Here is a 21,562-nt window from a genome sequence, read left to right on the forward strand (position 1 = left end):
TCTAAAAAGGATAAAACCGACTGTGCTCTTGTTGCTGTCTTTACGCTCCTCACGTTTATAGTGGTGATTTTAAAAGCCATGAAAGGGGTGAGTAAAAACAGTGCTAGAAGAAAAGCCATTAAAGTTAAAAGGGGGTTAGTCTTCAGGGACTTTCTCTCTCTCCCTCCGGGGTAAGGGGGTTTGGAAGGGAGAGGAGGTTAAAACAGGACTTAAAAAGGAGACTTGATTGGGGGAGTTGGAGGGGAAGGTTCTGGGTTCTTCCTCCCCCTGGGAGCTCTCCCACTCCACCTTTCCCTTTTTCTCCTCACCCTGTTCGGGGTCAGAGAGCTCCTCAGCGTTTCTTTTACGTAGGGGGAGGTGTTCCTTACTCTCCCCCTCCTCTCCCGTACCTTCTGACACAGTCTCCATGGTGCTTTCCGACACCGACCCTATGATGTCTGACCCACTTGGGGAGCTTTCGCTAAACATCTCTCCGGAGCCGTCTTTCTCGGCCCTTTCTCCTTCAGGGGTCACATTAGTCTGGGGCAGGGGGGTTGGGGTGGGGAGGGTTTTGTCCTCTCCTCCCACTTCTTCCCCCACTGCACCTTCCGCGCCCTCCACTACAGCCACCACCACCGGCTCCACCACTGTCTCCTCTACCACCACTGCCGGCTCCACTACTGCCTCCTCCTCCACCACCGGCTCCTCCACTACCACCTCGGCAACTGCCGTTCCAGCCCTCTGGCGCTCGAAAGCCCGGTCCGCGGCCGCCCACTCCCTCCTTCCAGCCTTGGCCCTGTTGGCCCAGGAGGAGGGGCAGTCGCGGATGAGGTGGGACCGCTCGCCACAGAGGTTGCACGACCTTCCGTTCGTGCACTCCTCGTAGCGGTGGCCCACCTCCCGGCACTTCATGCAGACGACCTTCTGACAGGCGTCTGCAAGGTGGCCATGTTCACCACACTTACGGCACAGCTTGGGCTGGTCCTGGTAGTGAACATGGCCCCTGTTCTCTCCGAGGACTATGGTGGATGGGATGGCTTTCAACCCACCATAGCCCCCAGGGTCCTCCCTTTGCTGGACAGTGACCCTCCAGGCCCCTGTCCAGATCCCATCGAGGTCTTTTACCTGGATCAGGGGACCCTTCACGTTGCAGTACCTGCCCAGCCATACTGCAACGTCCTCCGGCTGTACGGTTTCATTGTACATACGGACAATAACGGTTTTAATGCTATTATCCGTCAGCTTGGTCACCTCAAACATCGCTGTGAGGGACCCCTGGGTGTTCAGGGCGTTCTGGAGTTTCCCCCAGAACTCCCTCAGGAAGCTGGCGTTGGCAAAACTGACATCGAAGCCCTTCCTATAGGGGAGGGCTAAGATGCAGTTTACCTGCGCGGGATGAAAGCCGAGCTCTTTCTGGAGGAATTTTCTGGAGAAATCCAATCGGGATAGCTCCATTATTTTTCCTCCCCTCTCCTTTAGAAGGAGGCGCACTGCATGGTGCCTCCTCATGCCAGCCTGTGCTGCTGACATGATGGAGGCCCACTCCCTTTACAGCCCAACACCAGTGAGAGGGGAGGGGGAAGGGAAGGGGAAAGGGAGGGGAAGGGGTGTAAAACAGCCAAGGAACTAGCAGGCTCAGCCAGACTGTGCTGAACAGGGCCTACCAGTACCACGGGACACACAACAAACTATCTAGCACAGCACCAAACTAATCTTATCAACAATGGGAAGGGACACAAGGAGGGATTTTTTATTTTTTTTGTGTGTAATTTTTTAAAATAAATTTTCCCCGGAGGGGAAAGGCACGAAGGGGAAGGACAATAATGAACAAAACAAAAAAAAAACGGGGGGAGGGGGGTGGGGCGAACTATCAAACAAACAAATTTAGGTAAGGGGAATTAAGGGGATAACAAAAGGAACACTGACCAACACAACACCTGCCAAACTTGAGGGCCGAGAGAGCTAGCAGGCCTCACCAGCAGGCCAGGCCAAGCTAACCAGCTAGCAAGCCTCACCAGTAGGCCAGGCCAAGCCAACCAGCTAGCAAGCCTCACCAGTAGGCCAGGCCAAGCCAACCAGCTAGCAAGCCTCACCAGTAGGCCAGGCCAAGCCAACCAGCTAGCAAGCCGGCAGGCCAAAGGTCCCCCAGTTGACAACACAAGACAAGAAACAGAGACAAAAGGCAATTTAGGGGGTGAACTAGCAAGTACAAGGTGGATGGGAGAATACGGTCAGACAAACACACAACAATGCAATGCCTGCCACGCCTAAAGGGCCAGGAGGCTAGCGTTACAACAAGCCAGAAAGCCCCTCCGGCTAGCAGGCCACACAAAACTCAAAACAGTAGGAAATAATTGAAGGGGGGAGGGTAGGATAGGTACTAAACAGGACAAACAAGGGGAAACTGAAATTTAAATTAAATAAGAAAGAAAAGGACCAGAGGGCCTTCAAACTCACCCTACAGGTGCTGGTGCACCTGTAGTCCACCACCAGACCCACCACCTAACCCAGGACAAAAATAATAGTGAAACAATACAACAATAATGATTTTAAACAAAAGTAATTAGCACAATCTCCCGGGCGCCCTCCGGCCTGCGATCGCTTCTCTGATCAAGCGCAGCACTGTCAAGGACAATGCACGTGATCTTAGCCAAAAGGCCGAGAAGCGATCATAAGATATATCCACTAATCCAAGTAAAGGATAGGCGGAGTTAGAAAGCCCGCGGTGCCGCTTTGTGGACAACTACTAACATTGTTAGGGCACGGTCTTTCGTGTCATGGAATCAGTTGTCCTATATCCCATGGCATTTATGAGTGTGTTTGTAAATACAATTTGGAGTGCCAGAGTGCGCTCTGGGAGTTCGTAAATTCAGTGTTGTCAGATTATCGTTTCGTAAATTCAGAGCGTTTCGCGTTCAGCGCGCACACGCGACGCTCTTGCAGAAAGTAGAGTTGATTCGAGCGTTCTGACCTCACAACAACAGTCAAGCACCCAAGCTAATTGGCTAGCTACTTTCAGATACAAATAAGAGTCCACCTCACTCTGAACATTTTACTCACCCTGCCAAGTAGAGCTGATTAGGCTGTTTTCGTGTTATCCAGAGCGTTGGTGACTGTAACTGTGCTATTGGCAACAACATAATTACGCATTTTGCCAACGTTTACTGACACCGGCCATATTCAACTGGTGTTGAGCATTCGTAAATTCAGCAGTTATACTGTGGTCTGGCGAGAGTGCTCTGAAATCGGAGTAGATAGCCAGAGTGAATTTGAACGCACGCTATGTCTCCCATTGTTCCAACCATAGGGTTCCAACAAATTTAGAGTACCATCTGCTGGTCTCATGTCAAAATGCAGGGAAGCTGTTGTACAATATTAAAATGGTAATATATATATATATATACATTTGATTTCCAGGGCTATCTGACATGCAGGCTATTCGATTAATTAAATAAGTATCTATTTTCACAGGGTTAGTAGAGGAATTGGACATAACATTTAGCTGACAAGGTAAAAATCTGTCATTCTGCCCCTGAACAAGGCAGTTAACCCACTGTTCTTAGGCTGTCATTGAAAATAAGAATTTGTTCTTAACTGACTTGCCTAGTTAAATAAAGGTAAAATAAATACAATAAAAATTGTAAGTACAACACCGATGAGGCCTGGTAAAAAAATGACTTAATAAATTTTAAGTTTGAGTAATAACATTATTGTTCACCTACAAAACAAAGGTTTTGAACAATATCTGCCCAACAGTCTGGGTGAATAGGTATCTGGATTTTTAGACTATACACATATTAAATTGTAGAGTTTGAATGGCAAGTATCAATTTTAAATCTATGAGCTTTGTTTTTTGTTTATTATGATATGTTCATTTGTAACGAACAAAACAGAAACAATATGGTTTGCTAGGCCGAAACAGAACCGGTGAATGGAGGACAGAAAAAAACAGATTGCGCGTGTGCTTGAGAGATGTGAGTGAGGGGAGGGAGAAAAGAGAGCGAGCCAGCCGCCTTCAAACATGGCGTCTTCATAGGAAAATAACAAAAAAATATAAAAAAAGAGGCCTACTTCTACCGTCTTCATTGATTTTCGGAATGTAGATTATGGTTTCCAGACCTCGCGATATCGTCGTTATCACTATTTTCTAATGTAAAAAGAGAAGGCAGCATAGCAGGCTTTATAAATAGTAATTCCGTTTTATTTAGATGCGTCGACAGGGCTAGCTAGCATCTGCTAATGTAGCCCACAACAATTTTAGGGTGGGAAGGTATTTTGCATGCTAAAAAAATTCACGATAATATGATCTCTTATCGTTTGATACATTTTGCAACAATCGTGAGATATCGATGGTAATTTTATAAATCTCGGAATATGTTCAGTAGATAAAATAAAGGGGTTGAGACACGGCAGGAAAGGACGCGTTTGATCAAATGTTTCTCTGCAACTTATCGATGATTGACAAATACAAAAGTGTTATCATGATCATGCATAACTTCGTTGCAAATTGGCAATTGTGGAAATGATATTTGGAGAAAGTGTAGGAAAGGACAGACTGATTTGAGGTGGTTAGAGTATACCCCCAGACCCCCCTTTTTTCATCCAGATTTCTTCTCCCCTTCATTTCTCTTTCAATATGCTGTTTTCCATGGCCAATGACTTGTTTATGACAAGGGGGGAAATAGTCTAAAGTCGATCACGGGAAGACGGATACCCCACTTCTGTCATAATTGCTTTCGTCCTTGTCACACACCTCATAAATTCAAAATGGATAGAAATTACCCGGGAACAGGGTTCGGTGATTTGGGCGCAGGATGGAGTTACGAAAGATCCGCGAAAGCAAGGTAAGCCACTGATTTAGTCCATATAATGTTTACACACTAGCTAATATATTACATTATCGTTGCTTTTTTTTGTAATTCATTGGGCGTTAATTTGGTACATTGACGTCGAAATGTATCCTGCTTATTGGCAGCATCGCGTAGTTGTTACTATTATAAACAGCAGGGAATGGAACAAGCGGGGTGGAAAGACTAGCAAGTAGAACTCTTAACAATGCGATTGACAGACAAGATGCGTGGTTTTAGGTATACAGACAGGGAGGGAACGGGAGCAAAATGGGATGGGTTGGAACTAGCTGCTCTTAGCAACGCAGGTGTATTTACATACACTAGCGTTGCTTTCAATTATATTGGGTTGCACCAAACAGTCCACGGGAAGGCAGAAATGTAATACAATTCCATTTCAATTTACTGTGCCGGTGGGCAGGGAATTTGGTCATTATGACGGGGAAATCTGAGAAAATATCTTTGATCGTATTATTAAACAGACATTCCAAACGTGGATCTGTTGTAGGGTCACTTCCTATCTGATTACCTCATGTCAAAATAAAAGTCCTGTACGTGCGCAATGTGTACAAAAAAAAAATAACTTGTGTGGGACGTTTATTTTGAATAGCTGGATGCCCAATTTGTATCTAACCAGTTTTCTCCTGTGACATTGCATGAGACCATGTTTCACATAGTAAGAGAGGTCCCTCAGCCTGTGAAGTATCAAAAGTTTACAATTAACATTTTTGAGTGGCAAGTAATTACCATTAGGGAGATTCTCTAAAAACACACCACTTCGACACAGTTATGACCGGAAGTGACATTTTCATAGCAGATTAGAAGAGCATTTTCGCTAACCTTAACCTTTCCTAATTCTCCTAAAGTTAGCGAAAATGCTCTTCTAATCTGCTATGAAAAGTCACTTCTGGTCGTAGCTTGCTTTTAGGGAGTCACAGCACGAGGTGCCAGTTGTCGAATGTTGGCAACTCTTATGCTATGAAGTATGATAATGAGAGTCAACACATTGACTCCTTAAATAACACCACAACTTTAGGTTATTGTGGTTAAGTAAATTACAATGCATTACACCTAGTCTTGCTAGTGACCAAAATATGTTAGTTAAGTCTTCATTTAAATTTCTCTTATCAGTGTTTTCAACATATTGCCATCAATATGATAGACCATATGACTGGACAGGAAAAGGACAAAGCATCAACTGAATGTTAAATGTGTTTCCTGTCAGGTATTTTAATTGTCTGTACTGTCTACTTGTTGAATGTTTGAAGACTTGATTTGTGGTTGTTTGTAATGTCTTGTTAATTGGTGTTGGACCCCACGAAGATTAGCTAGCGTTACAGCGTTATCTAATGGGGGTCCTAAATAAAAATTACCAAAAAATGATAATAATCCATAGGGATATCTACTATGATTTGGATTGCTAGCTAGGCTACCTAATGACTAGGGCTGACCCCATTTAGTGGACTGGTCAATTGTTTGGTCGATAGGTTGTTGGTCGGCAGGGTAGCCTAGTGGTTAGAGCGTTGGACTAGCAGCCGAAAGGTTGCACGTTCAAATCCCCGAGCTGACAAGGTACAAATCTGTCGTTCTGCCCCTGAACAGGCAGTTAACCCACTGTTCCTAGGTCGTCATTGAAAATAAGAATTTGTTCTTAACTGACTTGCCTAGTTAAATAAAGGTAAAACAAATATATATAGATTTCTTTAGTCGAGCAGTAGCAAAAAAGACACCTGTACAAGACATCTGTCTGTGCCTGTCTAAGTGGATCGATCCATTGTGGAGACCTTGGGGATGGCACAGTCCATCAGTTTAAGACATGTGCTACTGAAATTGTATATGGTTATATTATGTAAGAACAAGGGAGCAACACAAATACAAATATTATTTTATAACAAATGCGCTTTCTCCAGTTGGATAGTGGTCGCAGTTCTGAAACGCATCAATGCACTGTTGTATTGGTGCCTTTTTCTAGACCATGTTGCTATGTGCATAATAGCAAAGTTAACCAGCATGTTGGTGTTGAGAACAATGTGGTGGAGGTGGCAGCAGCAGAGTTAGGCAATGAGAAAACAGCCCTTTGCTTAATTTTCTAAGAAAAGTGAGAAGAGAGGAAACCACAATTTAATTAGGTCTATAATCAATAGCCTAACTGTTAAATGTGCCTGATTTTATAAATCATCCATATACACTACCGTTCAAAAGTTTGGGGTCAGTTCCTTGTTTTTTTAAAGAAAAGCAAAAATGTTGTCCATTTAAAAGGACATCAAATTGATCAGAAAAGTTGATAGTCATCACAAGGTCTGTTGCGTTGACCATGTTACCGGCAGTCATGACTGGAGTAAAATTCTACATGACCGCTGAGTCATGGTAGTCTCCTCTTATGCACTCTGGACAAACATTAGTAGCACCCAACTCGCCTGGTACTCAGGCCAGATTGTCTTTCTAACCAGTCTGACATCAATGCAAATGCAATCAAAAATCAAATCAAACACTTATCATCAAAACAGTATGTGTTTTTAAAACTCACCTCACTGTGATTGATCAATTTAAAGAAAGAAGTTAAACAACAGGTTGCAACTGAGTGGAAAACATGGTCGTTATGGATGTTGTTTCAAAGCCTAACACAAGAAATGGACAGCACTTTCTAAAGTTAATTCAAAACACCCATATGCATGCATATTAGAGCTGTTCTGAACAAAAAGAGTAAAAACTCAGGGACAACTAGAAAAAGCTCAAACCAAGTTTATTCACCCACTGGGTCATACAGCTACAAAGACAGTTTTACACAAGCACATATATTTATACCCTCCTACTAGGTGCAGTCAACTCCTTACACATCTAGACAGCCAATACATCTCTGTTGCTAGTCAGGGACTTAATTGGTTCCTCTCACTAGCGACGTTAGTGCTGACTAGTTTCTATGGAGTGAAGCTGGCCCCTTTTCCCAACGAGGTGGATGTTTTTACTGACCCACATTGGCAAATGAAACAGTTGCCCTTGACAACAGTTTGTCCCGGCAACAAAACTGCTCACACAGACTGTGAACAAGCGATTCGGTGGCATTCTCTCTTTGTGTCGCCACCATGCTCGATGCTATGTACAAGGACCGCTACTTCGATGCAGACAAGAAAAAGGGTTTATGTGAAATGTTACATGCACAACTGGACAAGATGGAAACGGACACAGCGACAGTGCGCACCGAGAAAGAGGCCACGACATGACCATGGTGGTGGCAGCATCATGCTGTTGGGATGTTTTTCAGTGGCAGGGACTGGGAGACCAGTCAGGGATTGAGGGAAAGATTAACGGTGCAAAGTACAGAGATACTTGATAAACATCTGCTCAGGACCTCAGACTGGGGCGAAGGTTCACCTTCCAACAGGACAACGACCCTAAGCACACAGCCAAGACAACACAGGAGTGGCTTCGGGACAAGTCTCTGAATGTCCTTGAGTGGCCCAGCTATAGCCTGTAATTGAACCTGATCAAACATCTCTTGTGAGACCTCAAAATAGCTGCTGTGCAGTGACACTCCCCATCCAACCTGACGGAGCTTGGGGATCTGCAAAGAAGAATGGGAGAAACTTCCCAAAATACAGGTGTGCAAAGCTTGTAGCGTCATACCCAAGAAGACTCGAGGTTGTAATCGCTGTCAAAGGTTTTTAACCCCGTTCAGCTAGCGGAACCCCCTCGCCAACAGCCAATGAAATTGCAGGGCGCCAAATACAAATCAACAGAAATCTCAAAAAATCAAATTTCTCAAACATACAAGTATTAGGCACCATTTTAAAGATAATATTCTCGTTAATCCAGCCACAGTGTCTGATTTAAAAAATGCTTTACAGCAAAAGCTCCACAAACGATTGTTGGGTCACCACCAAGTCACAGAAAAACCCAGCCATTTTTCCAGCCAAAGAGAGGAGTCACAAAAAGCACAAATATAGATACAATTAATCACTAACCTTTGATCTTAATCAGATGACACTCATAGGACTTCATGTTACACAATACATGTATGTTTTGTTCGATAAAGTGAATATTTGTATCCAAAAATCTCATTTTATGTTCAGTAGTTCAAAAACATGCTGTGATTTTGCAGAGAGCCACATCTATTCACAGAAATACTCATTATAAATGTTGATGAAAATTAAAGTTTTATGCATGGAACTTTAGATACACTTCTCCTTAATGCAACCGCTGTGTCAGATTTCAAAAAAACATTACGGAAAAAGCATCATCTTAGTACGCCGCTCAGAGCCCAAACCAGCCAAAGAAATATCCGCCATGTTGCGCAGTCAACGTTAGTCAGAAATAGCATTATAAATATTAATTTGCCTTTGATGATCTTCATCAGAATGCACTCCCAGGAATCGCAGTTCCACAATAAATGTTTGTTTTGTTCGATATTGTCCATTTATGTCCAAATAGCTTCTTTTGTTAGGGCGTTTTGTAAGCAAATCCAAACGCGCGTTCAGGTCCGGCCGAACGTCGGACAAAATTTAAAAAAGTTATATTACAGGTCATAGAAACTTGTCAAACTAAGTACAGAATCAATCTTTATGATGCTTTTAACATAAATCCTCAATAATGTTCCAACCGGAGAATTCCATTGTCTGTTGAAAAGCAATGGAACGAGCGCAACCTCACGTGAAATGCGCGTGACTGAGATCGAGGCTGCTCCACGACCCCTTAGTCAAACAGCTCTCATTCGCTCCCCCTTCACAGTAGAAGCCTGAAACAACGTTCTAAAGACGGTTGACATATAGTTGAAGCCTTAGGAAGTGCAAAATGACCAATATCCCACTGTGTATTCGATAGGGGCCGAGTTCAAAAACGACACTTCCTGTTTGGATTTTTTTTCTCAGGTTCTTGCCTGCCATATGAGTTCTGTTATACTCACAGACATCATTCAACCAGTTTTAGTGTTGCACGTCCTAAGGCTTCCACTAGATGTCAACCGTCTTTAGAAACATGTTTGAGGCTTCTACTGTAAAGGAGAGGCTCATAAGGGCTGTTTGAGTCAGTGGTCTGGCAGAGTGCCACAGGCTCGTGACGCGCGGTCATGAGAGAGTTAGCTCTCGTTCCATTGCTTTTCTACAGACAAAGGAATTGTCTGGTTGGAACATTATTGAAGATTTATGTTAAATTAATCTTCTGATGAAGATCATCAAAGGTAAGTGGATATTTATAATGCTATTTCTGATAGACTACACAACATGGCAGATCTTTCTTTGGCTGATTTGGGCTCTGAGCGCCGTACTCAGATTATTGCATGGTGTGCTTTCTCCGTAGTTTAAAAAAAAAATCTGACACAGTGGTTGCATTAAGGAGTAGTGTATCTAAAGTTCCATGCATAATAGTTGTATCTTTTATCAATGTTTATTATGAGTATTTCTGTGAATTGATGTCACTCTCTGCAAAATCACTGCATGTTTTGGAACTATTGAACATAACACGCCAATGTAAAATTAGATTTTTGAATATAAATATGCACTTTATCGAACAAAACACATGTATTGTGTAACATGAAGTCCTATGAGTGTCATCTGATGAAGATCATCAAAGGTTAGTGATTAATTTTATCTCTATTTGTGCTTTTTGTGACTCCTCTTTTTGGCTGGAAAAATGGCTGAGTTTTTCTTTGGCTTGGTGGTGACCTAACATAATCGTTTGGGGTGCTTTCGCTGTAAAGCCTTTTTGAAATCAGACACTGTGGCTGGATTAATGATAATTTTATCTTTAAAATGGTGTAAAATACTTGTATGCTTGAGGAATTTTAATTATAAGATTTTTGTTGTTTTGAATTGGCGCCCTGCACTTTCACTGGCTGTTGGCGGGGTGGGACGCTACCGTCCCGAATATCCCAGAGAGGTTTCTAACACACACACATTGACGCAGCAGACTAAGGCACTGCATCTCAGTGCAAGAGACATCGCTACAGTCCCTGTTTTGAATCCAGGTTGTATCACATCCGGTCGTGATTGGGAGTGCCATAGGGCAGTGCACAATTGGCCCAGCGTCATCCGGGTTTGGCCGGGGTAGGCAGTCATTGTAAATAAGAAGAATTTGTTCTTAACTGACTTGCCTAGTTAATTAATGGTTACACACACACACACACTGAGCAAAAAGTTATTTTGTTGGCATTTACGTATGTCCCCATTACCAGTAAAACACAATCAAACCTATGTCTTTCACTTACTTGCTGTGCTGTTTCGTTGTTCATTTGTTCAGTCGTTTCATTATCAACCAGGATTTCTCATACTATGGAACACCGTTTGGGTCTTTGTGTGTCAAAAAAGATACACGTCAAATGAGTATCTTTTTTGACCCTCAAATTATCTTGTTGACCAATCAGGACCTGAATATGACTGCACGTCACATAATTGAACACGTTCATACGTTTTTTTTAAACGTAGTTATTACACATTGATTACACCATCACTCGTATTTAATATGTCACAACGATTCATCGATACGTATGCTATGACGCTGGTAAGGTTGTCTCACGCACCTACAGTGCGGGTCATAAAAAAAGCTAGCTAGCTCATGGATGCAAACATTGTTCTTCCCCAAAAACACATTAGCTAGCTAACTATATAGCTCGCAAATTACATCTGTTTTGCGAGCTATATAGTTAGCTAGCTAATGTGTCATCTAAAATAACCCTAATTTATAAGACAGTTCTTATTTGATTAATTGTGGTCGGAGCCATCTGTGATGCTAGCCACATTAAGGATTAGCCGAACAGTGGACTTTGCGGCTAGCCTTCAAAATTAAAGTACGTCATTGACAGTGATGCAAATGAATAGAAATAGTAGAATTATGCCATTGAATAGATCATGCTAAACAAGGTTGGAATGTTTTATATAAAATCAACAATTTGACAATCTGTTGAAATCACACTGGATGTATTATACTTTAGAATTGCATTGGGGGCATACTTTTTTCACTGTACAGCCTTACCTACGGATTGTGGATCAATGACAAGGGGGTAAGTCTACTCAGTGACACCCAGAGAACATTAGGGTCGTAGCTCTTATTGCGGGACTCTGAAACAACTGTAAATTGAGCCACATTTGTCAACCTATATGTATTGAACACTATTCCCAAGGAAAAACAATACTGTGTGGATGTTTTGGAGTCTGATAACTCTGAGGAGGACGTTGGGAAAAAAAATATAATGTGTATTGATTAGACCGTTACCACATTTCATTGATCCCCAATCCTTAGGTAAAGCTGTACAGTGCAATATGAATGTCAATACACACAATAGGCTGACTGGGGAGGTGATTTGTCACAGTCCCGCAATAAGAGCAACAACGCTAATATTTGTGTAAACTCTTCACAGTTGTCTTTTGTGGGTGTCACTGAGTAGACTCATACCCCATTTCATTGCTTCACATTCCAACCTTGTTTAGTGTGTACCGGTGCTCGACCAGTCGGCGAAAAGCCAACATCACCCACGACGGAGAACGGTTGATTGTCAAGGGCAATGAATTCCATTGTCTTGGCGTTAGTTTATTTCACCTTTTGAGTTGTCTCGCTGAAATACTCTTACTCTTTCAAATGACTGCTCGACTTGTTGACTGCTCGATCCACGCGGCAGACATTGTGGGATAGGTTAGGAATGCTGTGTTGCACGTGCAGCTCAATTTTACATGGCGTAATTATGTCATGTACCTACACTACCATTCAAAAGTTTGGGATCAATTTCCTTGTTTTGTCCATTTGAAATAACATCAAATTGATCAGAAATACAGTGTAGACATTGTTAATGTTGTAAATTAGTATTGAAGCTGAAATTATTTTTTTGTAGAATATATACAGTCGTACAGAGGCCCATTATCAGTAACCATCACTCACTCCTGTGTTCCAATAGCACGTTGTGTTAGCTAATCCAAGTTTATCATTTTAAAAGGATAATTGATCATTAGAAACCCTTTTGCAATTATGTTAGCACAGCTGAAAACTGTTCTGATTAAAGAAGCAATACAACTGGCCTTCTTTTGACTAGTTGAGTATCAGGAGCATCAGCATTTGTGGGTTCGATTACAGGCTCAAAATGGACAGAAACAAAGACCTATCTTCTGAAACTCGTCAGTCTATTCTTGTTCTGAGAAATGAAGGCTATCCAATGCGAGAAATTGCAAAGAAACTGAAGATCTCGTACAACGCTGTGTACTACTCCCTTCACAGAACTGCGCAAATAGTCCCAATCCAGAATAGAAAAAGGAGTAGGAGGCCCCGGTGCACAACTGAGCAAGAGGACAAGTACATTAGAGTGTGTAGTTTGAGTAACAGACTCCTCACAAGTCCTCAACAGGCAGCTTCATTAAATAGTACCCGTAAAGCCCGTCTCAACGTCAGCAGTGAAGAGGTGACTCCAGGATGCTGGCCTTCTAGGTAGAGTTGCAAAGAAAAAGCCATATCTCAGACAGGCCAATAAAAATAAAAGATTAAGATGGGCAAAATAACACAGACACTGGACAGAGGAAGATGGGAAAAAAGTGTTATGGAAAGACAAATCTAAGTTCGAGATGTTCGGATCACAAAGAGGAACATTCGTGAGACGCAGAACAAATTAAAAGATGCTGGAGGAGTGCTTGACGCCATCTGTCATGCATGGTGGAGGCAATGTAATGGTCTGGGGGTGCTTTGGTGGTGGTTAAGTGGAAGATTTGTACATGGTAGAAGGAATCTTGAAGAAGGGAGGCTATCACTCCATTATGCAACACCATGCCATACCCTGTGGACGGCGCTTAATTGCAGCCAATTTCCTCCTACAACAGGACAATGACCCAAATCACAGCTCCAAACTATGCAACAACTCTTCAGGGAAGAAGCAGTCAGCTGGTATTCTGTCTATAATGGAGTGGCCAGCACAGTCACCGAATCTCAACCCTATTGAGCTTGTGGGAGCAGCTTGAACGTATGGTAAGAAGTGCCCATCAAGCCAATCGAACTTGTGGGAGGTGCTTCAGGAAGCATGGGGTGAAATCTCTTCAGATTACCTCAACAAATTGACAACTAGAATGTCAAAGGTCTGCAAGGCTGTAATTGCTGCAAATGGAGGATACTTTGACGAAAGAAAAGTTTGAAGGACACTTATTTCAGTTAAAAATCATTATAAATTTATGGAACGTCTTGACTATTTCCTATTGATTTTGCAAATACTTTTATGTATGTTTTCATGGAAAACAAGGACATTTGTAAGTGACCCCCAAACTTTTTAACGATAGTGGGTGTCATTTACGTCATGTACGTGCGTTTATATGTATGCACGTCAGCTTTGACATTGGTTTTGCACGTAGGCATTAAACTAGACATCGGGCCAATACCGATGTTGGTATTTTTAGCTAATATCGGCTGATTACGATATGTTCACAGATATATTGTGTATCCCTAATTAATATGCAGTTGGTCCCCACTTTGCTTCTATAACAGCCTCCACTATTTTTGGAAGACTCTCCACTAGATGTTGGATCATTGCTGAAGGGACTTGCTTCCATTCAGCCATGAGCATTAGTGAGGTCGGCCACTGATGTTAGGCGACTTAGGCCTGGCTCGCAGTCGGTGTAACAATTCATCCCAAAGGTGTTTGATGGGGTAGATGTCAGGGCTCTGTGCAGGCCAGTCAAGATCTTCCACGCCGATCCCTGCCAACCATTTCTGTATAGACCTCGCTTTGTGAATAGGGGCATTATCGTGCTGAAACAGGAAAGGGCCTTCTCCCAACTCTTGCCACAAAGTTGGAAGCACAGAATTGTCATTGTATGATGTAGTGTTAATATTTCCCTTCACTGGAACTAAGGGGCCTAGCCTGAACGATGAAAAACAGCGCCAGACCATTATTCCTCCTCCACCAAACTTTACAGTTGGTACTATGCATTGGGGAAGGTAACGTTCTCCTGGCATCTGCCAAACCCAGATTTGTCAGTCAGACTGCCAGATAGTGAAGTGTGATTCATCACTCCAGAGAAGGCGTTTCCACTGTTCCAGAGTTCAACGGCAGCGAGCTTTACACCTCTCCAGCCGACGTTTGGCATTGCGCATGGTGATCTTAAGCTTGTGTGCAGCTGCTCAGCCATGGAAACCCATTTCATGAAGCTCCCGACAAACCGTTGTGTTGACGTTGCTTCCAGAGGCAGTTTTGAACTCGGTAGTGAGTGTTGCAATCAAGGAGATTCAATTTTTAGGTGCTACACGCATCAGCACTCTGTGGTCCCATTCTGTGAGCTTGTGTGTGCCTACCACTTCGTGGCTGAGCCGTTGTTGCTCCTAGACATTTCCACTTGACAATAACAGCACTTACAGTTGACCGGGGCAGCACTAGCAGGGTGGAAATTTGACCAACTGACTTGTTGGAAAGGCGCCATCCTATGATGGTGCCATCATAGGAATGTCACTGATCTCTTCAGTAAAGCCATGGATATTGCATGGCAGTGTGCTCGATTTTATACACCTGACAGCAACGGGTGTGCTGAAATAGCCAAATCCACTAATTTGAAGGGGTGTCCACATACGTTTGTGTTAATATATAGTGTACATTTTATACACCAGACTCCAATATTGCTTGTTCTAATATTTCTTAATTCCATTCTTTTACTTTAAGATTTGTGTGTTCGATATTACTGCACTGTTGGAGCTTGGAACAAGTGTTTCACCACACCCGCAATAACATCTGCTAAATATGTGTATGGGTCCAATAAAATTTGATTTGAATGCACAGAGATACCGTGACGTGCCATTCATCACCTCATGTTTCAGCATGACAATGCACAGCCCTGTTTCGCAAGGATCTGTATACAATTTCTGTAAACTGAAAATGACCAATTCTTCCATGGCTTGCATTGCCACCAGACATGTCATGTCATGACCCCAGAAAGAGTAGCTGTTGCCTTGGCAGCAGCTAATGGGCATCCATAACAAATACAAATCAACAGCCTGATCAACTCTATGCGAAGGCAAATGGTGGTAACACCAGATACTGACTGGTTTAATGATCCACGTGCCTACCTTTTTTTTTTTTAAGGCATCTTTGACCAATAGATGCATATCTGTATTCCCAGTCATGTGAAATCCATAGATTACGGCCTAATGAATTTATTTCAACTGACTGATTTCCTTCTGTGAATAGTAACACAGTAAACATTTGAAATTGTGGCATGTTGCGTTTTTATATTTTTATGTTTGTTCTAGCTTATAGGCTGGATGTTTTAACAAGAATGCGCCATTCTATCGATCTACTTTAATTCTTGAAATGTGCTTGTTTAGCCCACACTTAAAATGAGGTATTATGCGTCATAATAATAATTATAACATCCCTAGGAGGGGGTACAGGCATAAAGTAGTGTTGGTCGAATATCAAAGATAGACTTCTTTATTCACAATTCCTACAACAGGCTTTAAGATCTTTTTGGTGTTGTTGATAAAGCTAATTGATTATCTTGTTACTGATTTTGTATAATCCATAGACACATTTTTTACAATGCCAAGAATGGTGACCTAAAGTAATTATGCCATATTCATTTTTATTAGGATGGAGATGCACTCTAAGTTGACTGATGTATCCGAATAACTTTTAATATGATTGCAAGGTTTTCTGAACAGAGTGTTGTACTTTGTCATGACAAACAATCCACTTAGTATTTACATAGTCGTTGAATACATTTCAATTTCACAGCCTCTCCCTAAGGTCACCCGTTGGAAAATGTTAATATGAAAATGGACTTGAACAGTTAAATTAATTACCTCTTCTCCTCTTCCCCAGTCTCGTCTATGGGAGCTCCAGATCATCACACCCTGAGTCGGAGCTTCTCCATCGACAAGCCTACGGCACTCCTCACCCTCTGCAGGGCTATGCCACCAATCACCACCCGGGCAGCTCTGGCCAAGGAGGTGCTTGGGGTGCAGGACGGAGTTTGGGTGAGAGACATGTCACACACCTTACTATTTTGTCGCCACTTGCCACAGTACAGGGCTTTCGGAATGATATATGACAGGCCATGCTTTTGGTAGTAAGGTTGCAGCCACTGACAAATGCATTTCACCAAATTCTATTGGAGGCAGTTTCTATGGAAGCCACTTGTGTGGGGGGAAAAAACTGTATTTGTTTTTACAGAGTAACATATAGGGCCACATTTTATTTATAACATCTGTTAGGCCTACGTATTATGGTGAAATGGACACTCCTTGACCTATTCAGTACAGTTATACAATTCTATAACATAGCTGTCTTTTGTTAATGCCCTGTGCCCAGTTTCCTGATAGAGGTGGAACTTAGGCTTACAAGTGTTTTAACGATGCATCATTCCTACAATGTCTGAAGATGTAACATGCATTTCCCAAATCACCCCGCAGAGAGAACGTTCGCTAAGTACGTTGCTGGAGCATGTGTCGATACTGATAGGATCGAAAGAAGGCAGCACTGCTCTCGGATCAGCTTTCTCCATTCAAATCTTACCTTAAAGTGGCAGTGCATTTAATGAGATGGTCTTTTGTTAATGCCCTGTGCCCAGTTTCCTGATAGAGGTGGAACTTAGGCTTACAAGTGTTTTAACGATGCATCATTCCTACAATGTCTGAAGATGTAACATGCATTTCCCAAATCACCCCGCAGAGAGAACGTTCGCTAAGTACGTTGCTGGAGCATGTGTCGATACTGATAGGATCGAAAGAAGGCAGCACTGCTCTCGGATCAGCTTTCTCCATTCAAATCTTACCTTAAAGTGGCAGTGCATTTAATGAGATGTTCCTGTTTTTTTATATATTTTTAATGGTATTTCCAAACTGAGGTCAAAATAACACTGAAATTGTGAAAATTATGATAATACCCTTTTTGTGTCAGAGCTGTTTGCAAAAATGGCTTGGAATTTCTGTCTGTTCAGGTGGGATGAAGTTTTTGGGCCGCCACATAACATCATACAGCGATCTGATTCTAATAGACCAATTCATTTGTTATTTGCATATCCTCCTACACTGCTGTTGGCCCCGCCCGGTCATATTGACATTCCATTCTTCAATGTTGGCACCGTGCAGAGATAATTCCTACTTCAAAGCAATGAGCAAAAGGAAGAGAAATGGTGCAGTAGCTGGCTGCAAGGCAGCAAATGTTTCTTTGTACTGTCTTCCACCTGAAAAGTCAATTTGTCTGATTTGGCCAGAGAAGTTCAATCCATTGTTATGAGCACACTTTACATTGGACTGCATCATTGGGAAAGTATTCAAACCCCATGACTTTTTCCACATTTTGTTACAGCCGTATTCTAAAATGAATTATAATTTTTTTTCTCATCAATCTCCTCACCATACCCCATAATGACAAAACAAATACAGGTTTTTAGAAAATAATAATAATAATAATAATAATAATAATAATAATAATAATAATAATAATAATAAATACAATCACATTTACATAAGTATTCAGACTTGGGGCTCCCAAGTGGCGCAATGGTCTAAGATATTGCATCTCAGTGCTAGAGGCGTCACTACAGACAACCTGTATCACAATCCAGGCTGTATTACAACCGGCCGTGACTGGGAGTCCCATAGGGCGGCGCACAATTGGCCCAGCGTCGTCCGAGTTTGGCCGGTGTAGGCCGTCATTGTAAATAAGTGACTTGCCTAGTTAAAAACAAAAATACCTTTTACTCTACTTTATTGAAGCACCCATGGCAGTGATTACAGCCTCAAGTTTTCTTTGGCACACCTGTATTTAGGGAGTCAAGCTGCCAGGTTGGATGGGGAGCGTCGCTGCACAGCTATTTTTAGGCCTCTCCAGAGATGTTCAATTGGGTTCAACTCCGGGCTCTGGCTGGGCCACTCAAGGGCACTCCTGTGTTGTTTTACCATGTGCTTAGGGTCGTTGTCCTGTTGGAAGGTGAACGTTCACCCCAGTCTTAGTTCCCGAGCGCTCTGGAGCAGGTTTTTATGAAGGATCTCTGTACTTTGCTCCATTCATCTTTGCCTCGATCCTGCCTAGTCTCCCAGTCCCTGCCGATGAAAACCATCCACACAGCATGATGCTGCTGCCACCATGCTTCACCATAGGGATGATGCCAGGTTTCCTCCAGACTCGACACTTGGCATTTAGGCCAAAGAGTTCTATCTTGGTTTCATCACACCAGAGAATCTTTTTTCTCATGGTCAGAATCCTTTAGGTGCCTTTTGGCAAACTCCAAGCGGGCTGTCATGTGCCTTTTACTGAGGAGTGGCTTCAGTCTGGCCACTTTCCAAATCGTGTCCAATCAATTGAATTTACCACAGGTGGACTCCAATGAAGTTGTAGCAATATCTCAAGGATGATCAATGAAAACCGGATGCACCTGAGCTCAATTTCGAGTCTCATAGCAAAGGGTCTGAATACTTATTTAAATAATGTATTTCTCTCTGCAAAAATGTCTAAAAACCTGTTTTCACTTTGTCATTATGGGGTATTGAGTGTAGATTGATGAGGTGAACAATTAATTTAATACATTTTAGAATAATGCTGTAACAACATAATGTGGGAAAGGTCAAGGGGTCTGAATACTTTTCGATTGCAATGTACACACATGGATTTGCCAGCAGCTTGTTCCTCCACTCCCATGCATCTTGCACCTGGCAGCGGCAGCAACCATTCAAGAAGTGTCTAGATAGAAGACTAACTATTATTAAAAGGACATGCTAATCACGGATTGCACGTTTCGTTTTGAATGTTCTTTTGAAGACTGACAGAAAGCTAACTTTAGCATCGCTAACCTCAGCTTTTTTTTACAAACTTGGCTACTTAATGGTAACATTGTCATCTCTCTAAAGTAAATTTGATGACATCATAATGATGGAATAGTTGTTTCCTATTCATTATTTGACTACATTAGCAATCTCATCCTGTTTCCAGGTCACTATAGTGTAATTTAGGCGAAACAGTCATTAGCTAGCAGCAGCAAAACGGGCTAGTTAGCTAGCTATGTTTTAGCAGCAGCATCATCAATGCTAAATTGACAACTTGATGAAAAGTTAATTTACAGTTGCTGTAACTTAGTTATAGCTTGTTTACTACTTACAGTACCAGTCAGAAGTTTGACATACCTACTAATTTTTTTTTATTTTTTTTTTACTGTTTTCTACATTGTATAATAATAGTGAAGACATCAAAACTATGAAGTAACACATATTGAATCATGTAGTAACCAGAAAAGTGTTAAACAAATCAAAATATATTTGAGATTCTTCCAAGTAGCCCTTTGCGTTGATGACAGCTTTGCACAGTCTTGGCATTCTCTCAACCAGCTTTGTGAGGTAGTCACCTGGAATGCATTTCAATTAACAGGAGTGCCTTGTTAAAAGTTAATTTGTGGGATTTCTTTCCTTAATGGGGTTGAGCCAACCAGTTGTGTTGTGACAAGATAGCCCTATCTTCTGTATACCATCCCTATTTGGTAAAAGACCAAGTCCATATTTTGGAAAGAACAGCTCAAATAGAGTTGAAGTCGGAAGTTTACATACATTTAGGTTGGAGTTATTAAAACTTGTTTTTCAACCACCCCACAAATTTCTTGTTAACAAACTATAGTTTTAACAAGTCGGTTAGGACATCTACTTTGTGCACTACACAAGTAATTGTTCCAACAACTGTTTACAGACTTGTTGGAATCTGTTTACAGATTATTTCACTTATAATTCACTGTACCGCAATTCCAGTGGGTCAGAAGGTTACATACTCTAAGTTGACTGTGCCTTTAAACAGCTTGGAAATTCCAGAAAATGTAATGGCTTTAGAAGCTAATTCACATAATTTGAGTCAATTGGAGGTGTACCTGTGGATGTATTTCAAGGCCTACCTTGACTTTGCTTGACATCATGGGAAAATCAAAAGAATTCAGCCAAGACCTCAGAAAAAAATTGTAGACCTTCACAAGTCTGGTTCAACCTTGGAAGCAATTTCCAAATGCCTGAAGGTACCACGTTCATCTGTACAAACAATAGTACGCAAGTATAAACACCATGGGACCACGCAGCCGTCATACCGCTCAGGAAGGAGCGGAGTTCTGTCTCAATCCCAGAACAACAGCAAAGGACCTTGTAAAGATGCTGGAGGAAACAGATACAGAAGTATCTATATCCACAGTACAACGAGTCCTATATCAACATAACCTGAAAGGCCACTCAGCAAGGAAGAAGCCACTGCTCTAAAACCGCCATAAAAAAAGCCAGACTACGGTTTGCAAATGCACATGGGGAGAAAGATTGTACTTTTTGGAGAAATGTCCTCTACTCTGATGAAAGAAAAATAGAACTGTTTGGCCATAATGACCATCGTTATGTTTGGAGGAAAAATGGGGAGGCTTGCAAGCCGAAGAACACCATCCCAGAACCAGGAACACATCGACAACAGCCACCCTCGAAGCATCGTTACCCATTGCTCCACAAAAGCCGCGGCCCTTGCTGAGCAAGGGGAACAACTACTCCAAGTCTCAAAGTGAGTGACGTTTGAAACTCTATTAGCGCGCACCCCGCTAGCTAGCTTGCCATTTCACATCGGTTACAACAGCCTAATCTCGGGAGTTGATGGGCTTGAAGTCATAAACAGCTCAATGCTTGAAGCATTGCGAATAGCTGCTGGCAAACGCACGAAAGTGCTGTTTGAATGAATGCTTACGAGCCTGCTGGTGCCTACCATCGCTCAGTCAGACTGCTCTATCAAATCATAGACTTAATTATAACATAATAACACACAAATACGAGTTTTAGGT

The 21,562-nt window shown here is 42.2% G+C and overlaps 1 protein-coding gene across 1 annotated transcript in view; it reads left to right on the forward strand.

The window, feature by feature from the left end:
- The first annotated feature begins 3,955 nt into the window (after positions 1–3,955).
- Positions 3,956–21,562, forward strand: part of LOC139368294 (proline-rich protein 12-like) — a 55,833-nt gene continuing 38,226 nt past the window's right edge. The window contains exons 1-2 of the mRNA XM_071107040.1: positions 3,956–4,823; positions 16,597–16,751. Coding sequence (XP_070963141.1) covers positions 4,747–4,823; positions 16,597–16,751 — 232 coding nt within the window. The 5' untranslated portion in view covers positions 3,956–4,746. The remainder of the gene's footprint in view (positions 4,824–16,596; positions 16,752–21,562) is intronic.

This window comes from Oncorhynchus clarkii, chromosome 16 (assembly GCF_045791955.1).
Source record: "Oncorhynchus clarkii lewisi isolate Uvic-CL-2024 chromosome 16, UVic_Ocla_1.0, whole genome shotgun sequence".
NCBI lineage: Eukaryota > Metazoa > Chordata > Actinopteri > Salmoniformes > Salmonidae > Oncorhynchus > Oncorhynchus clarkii.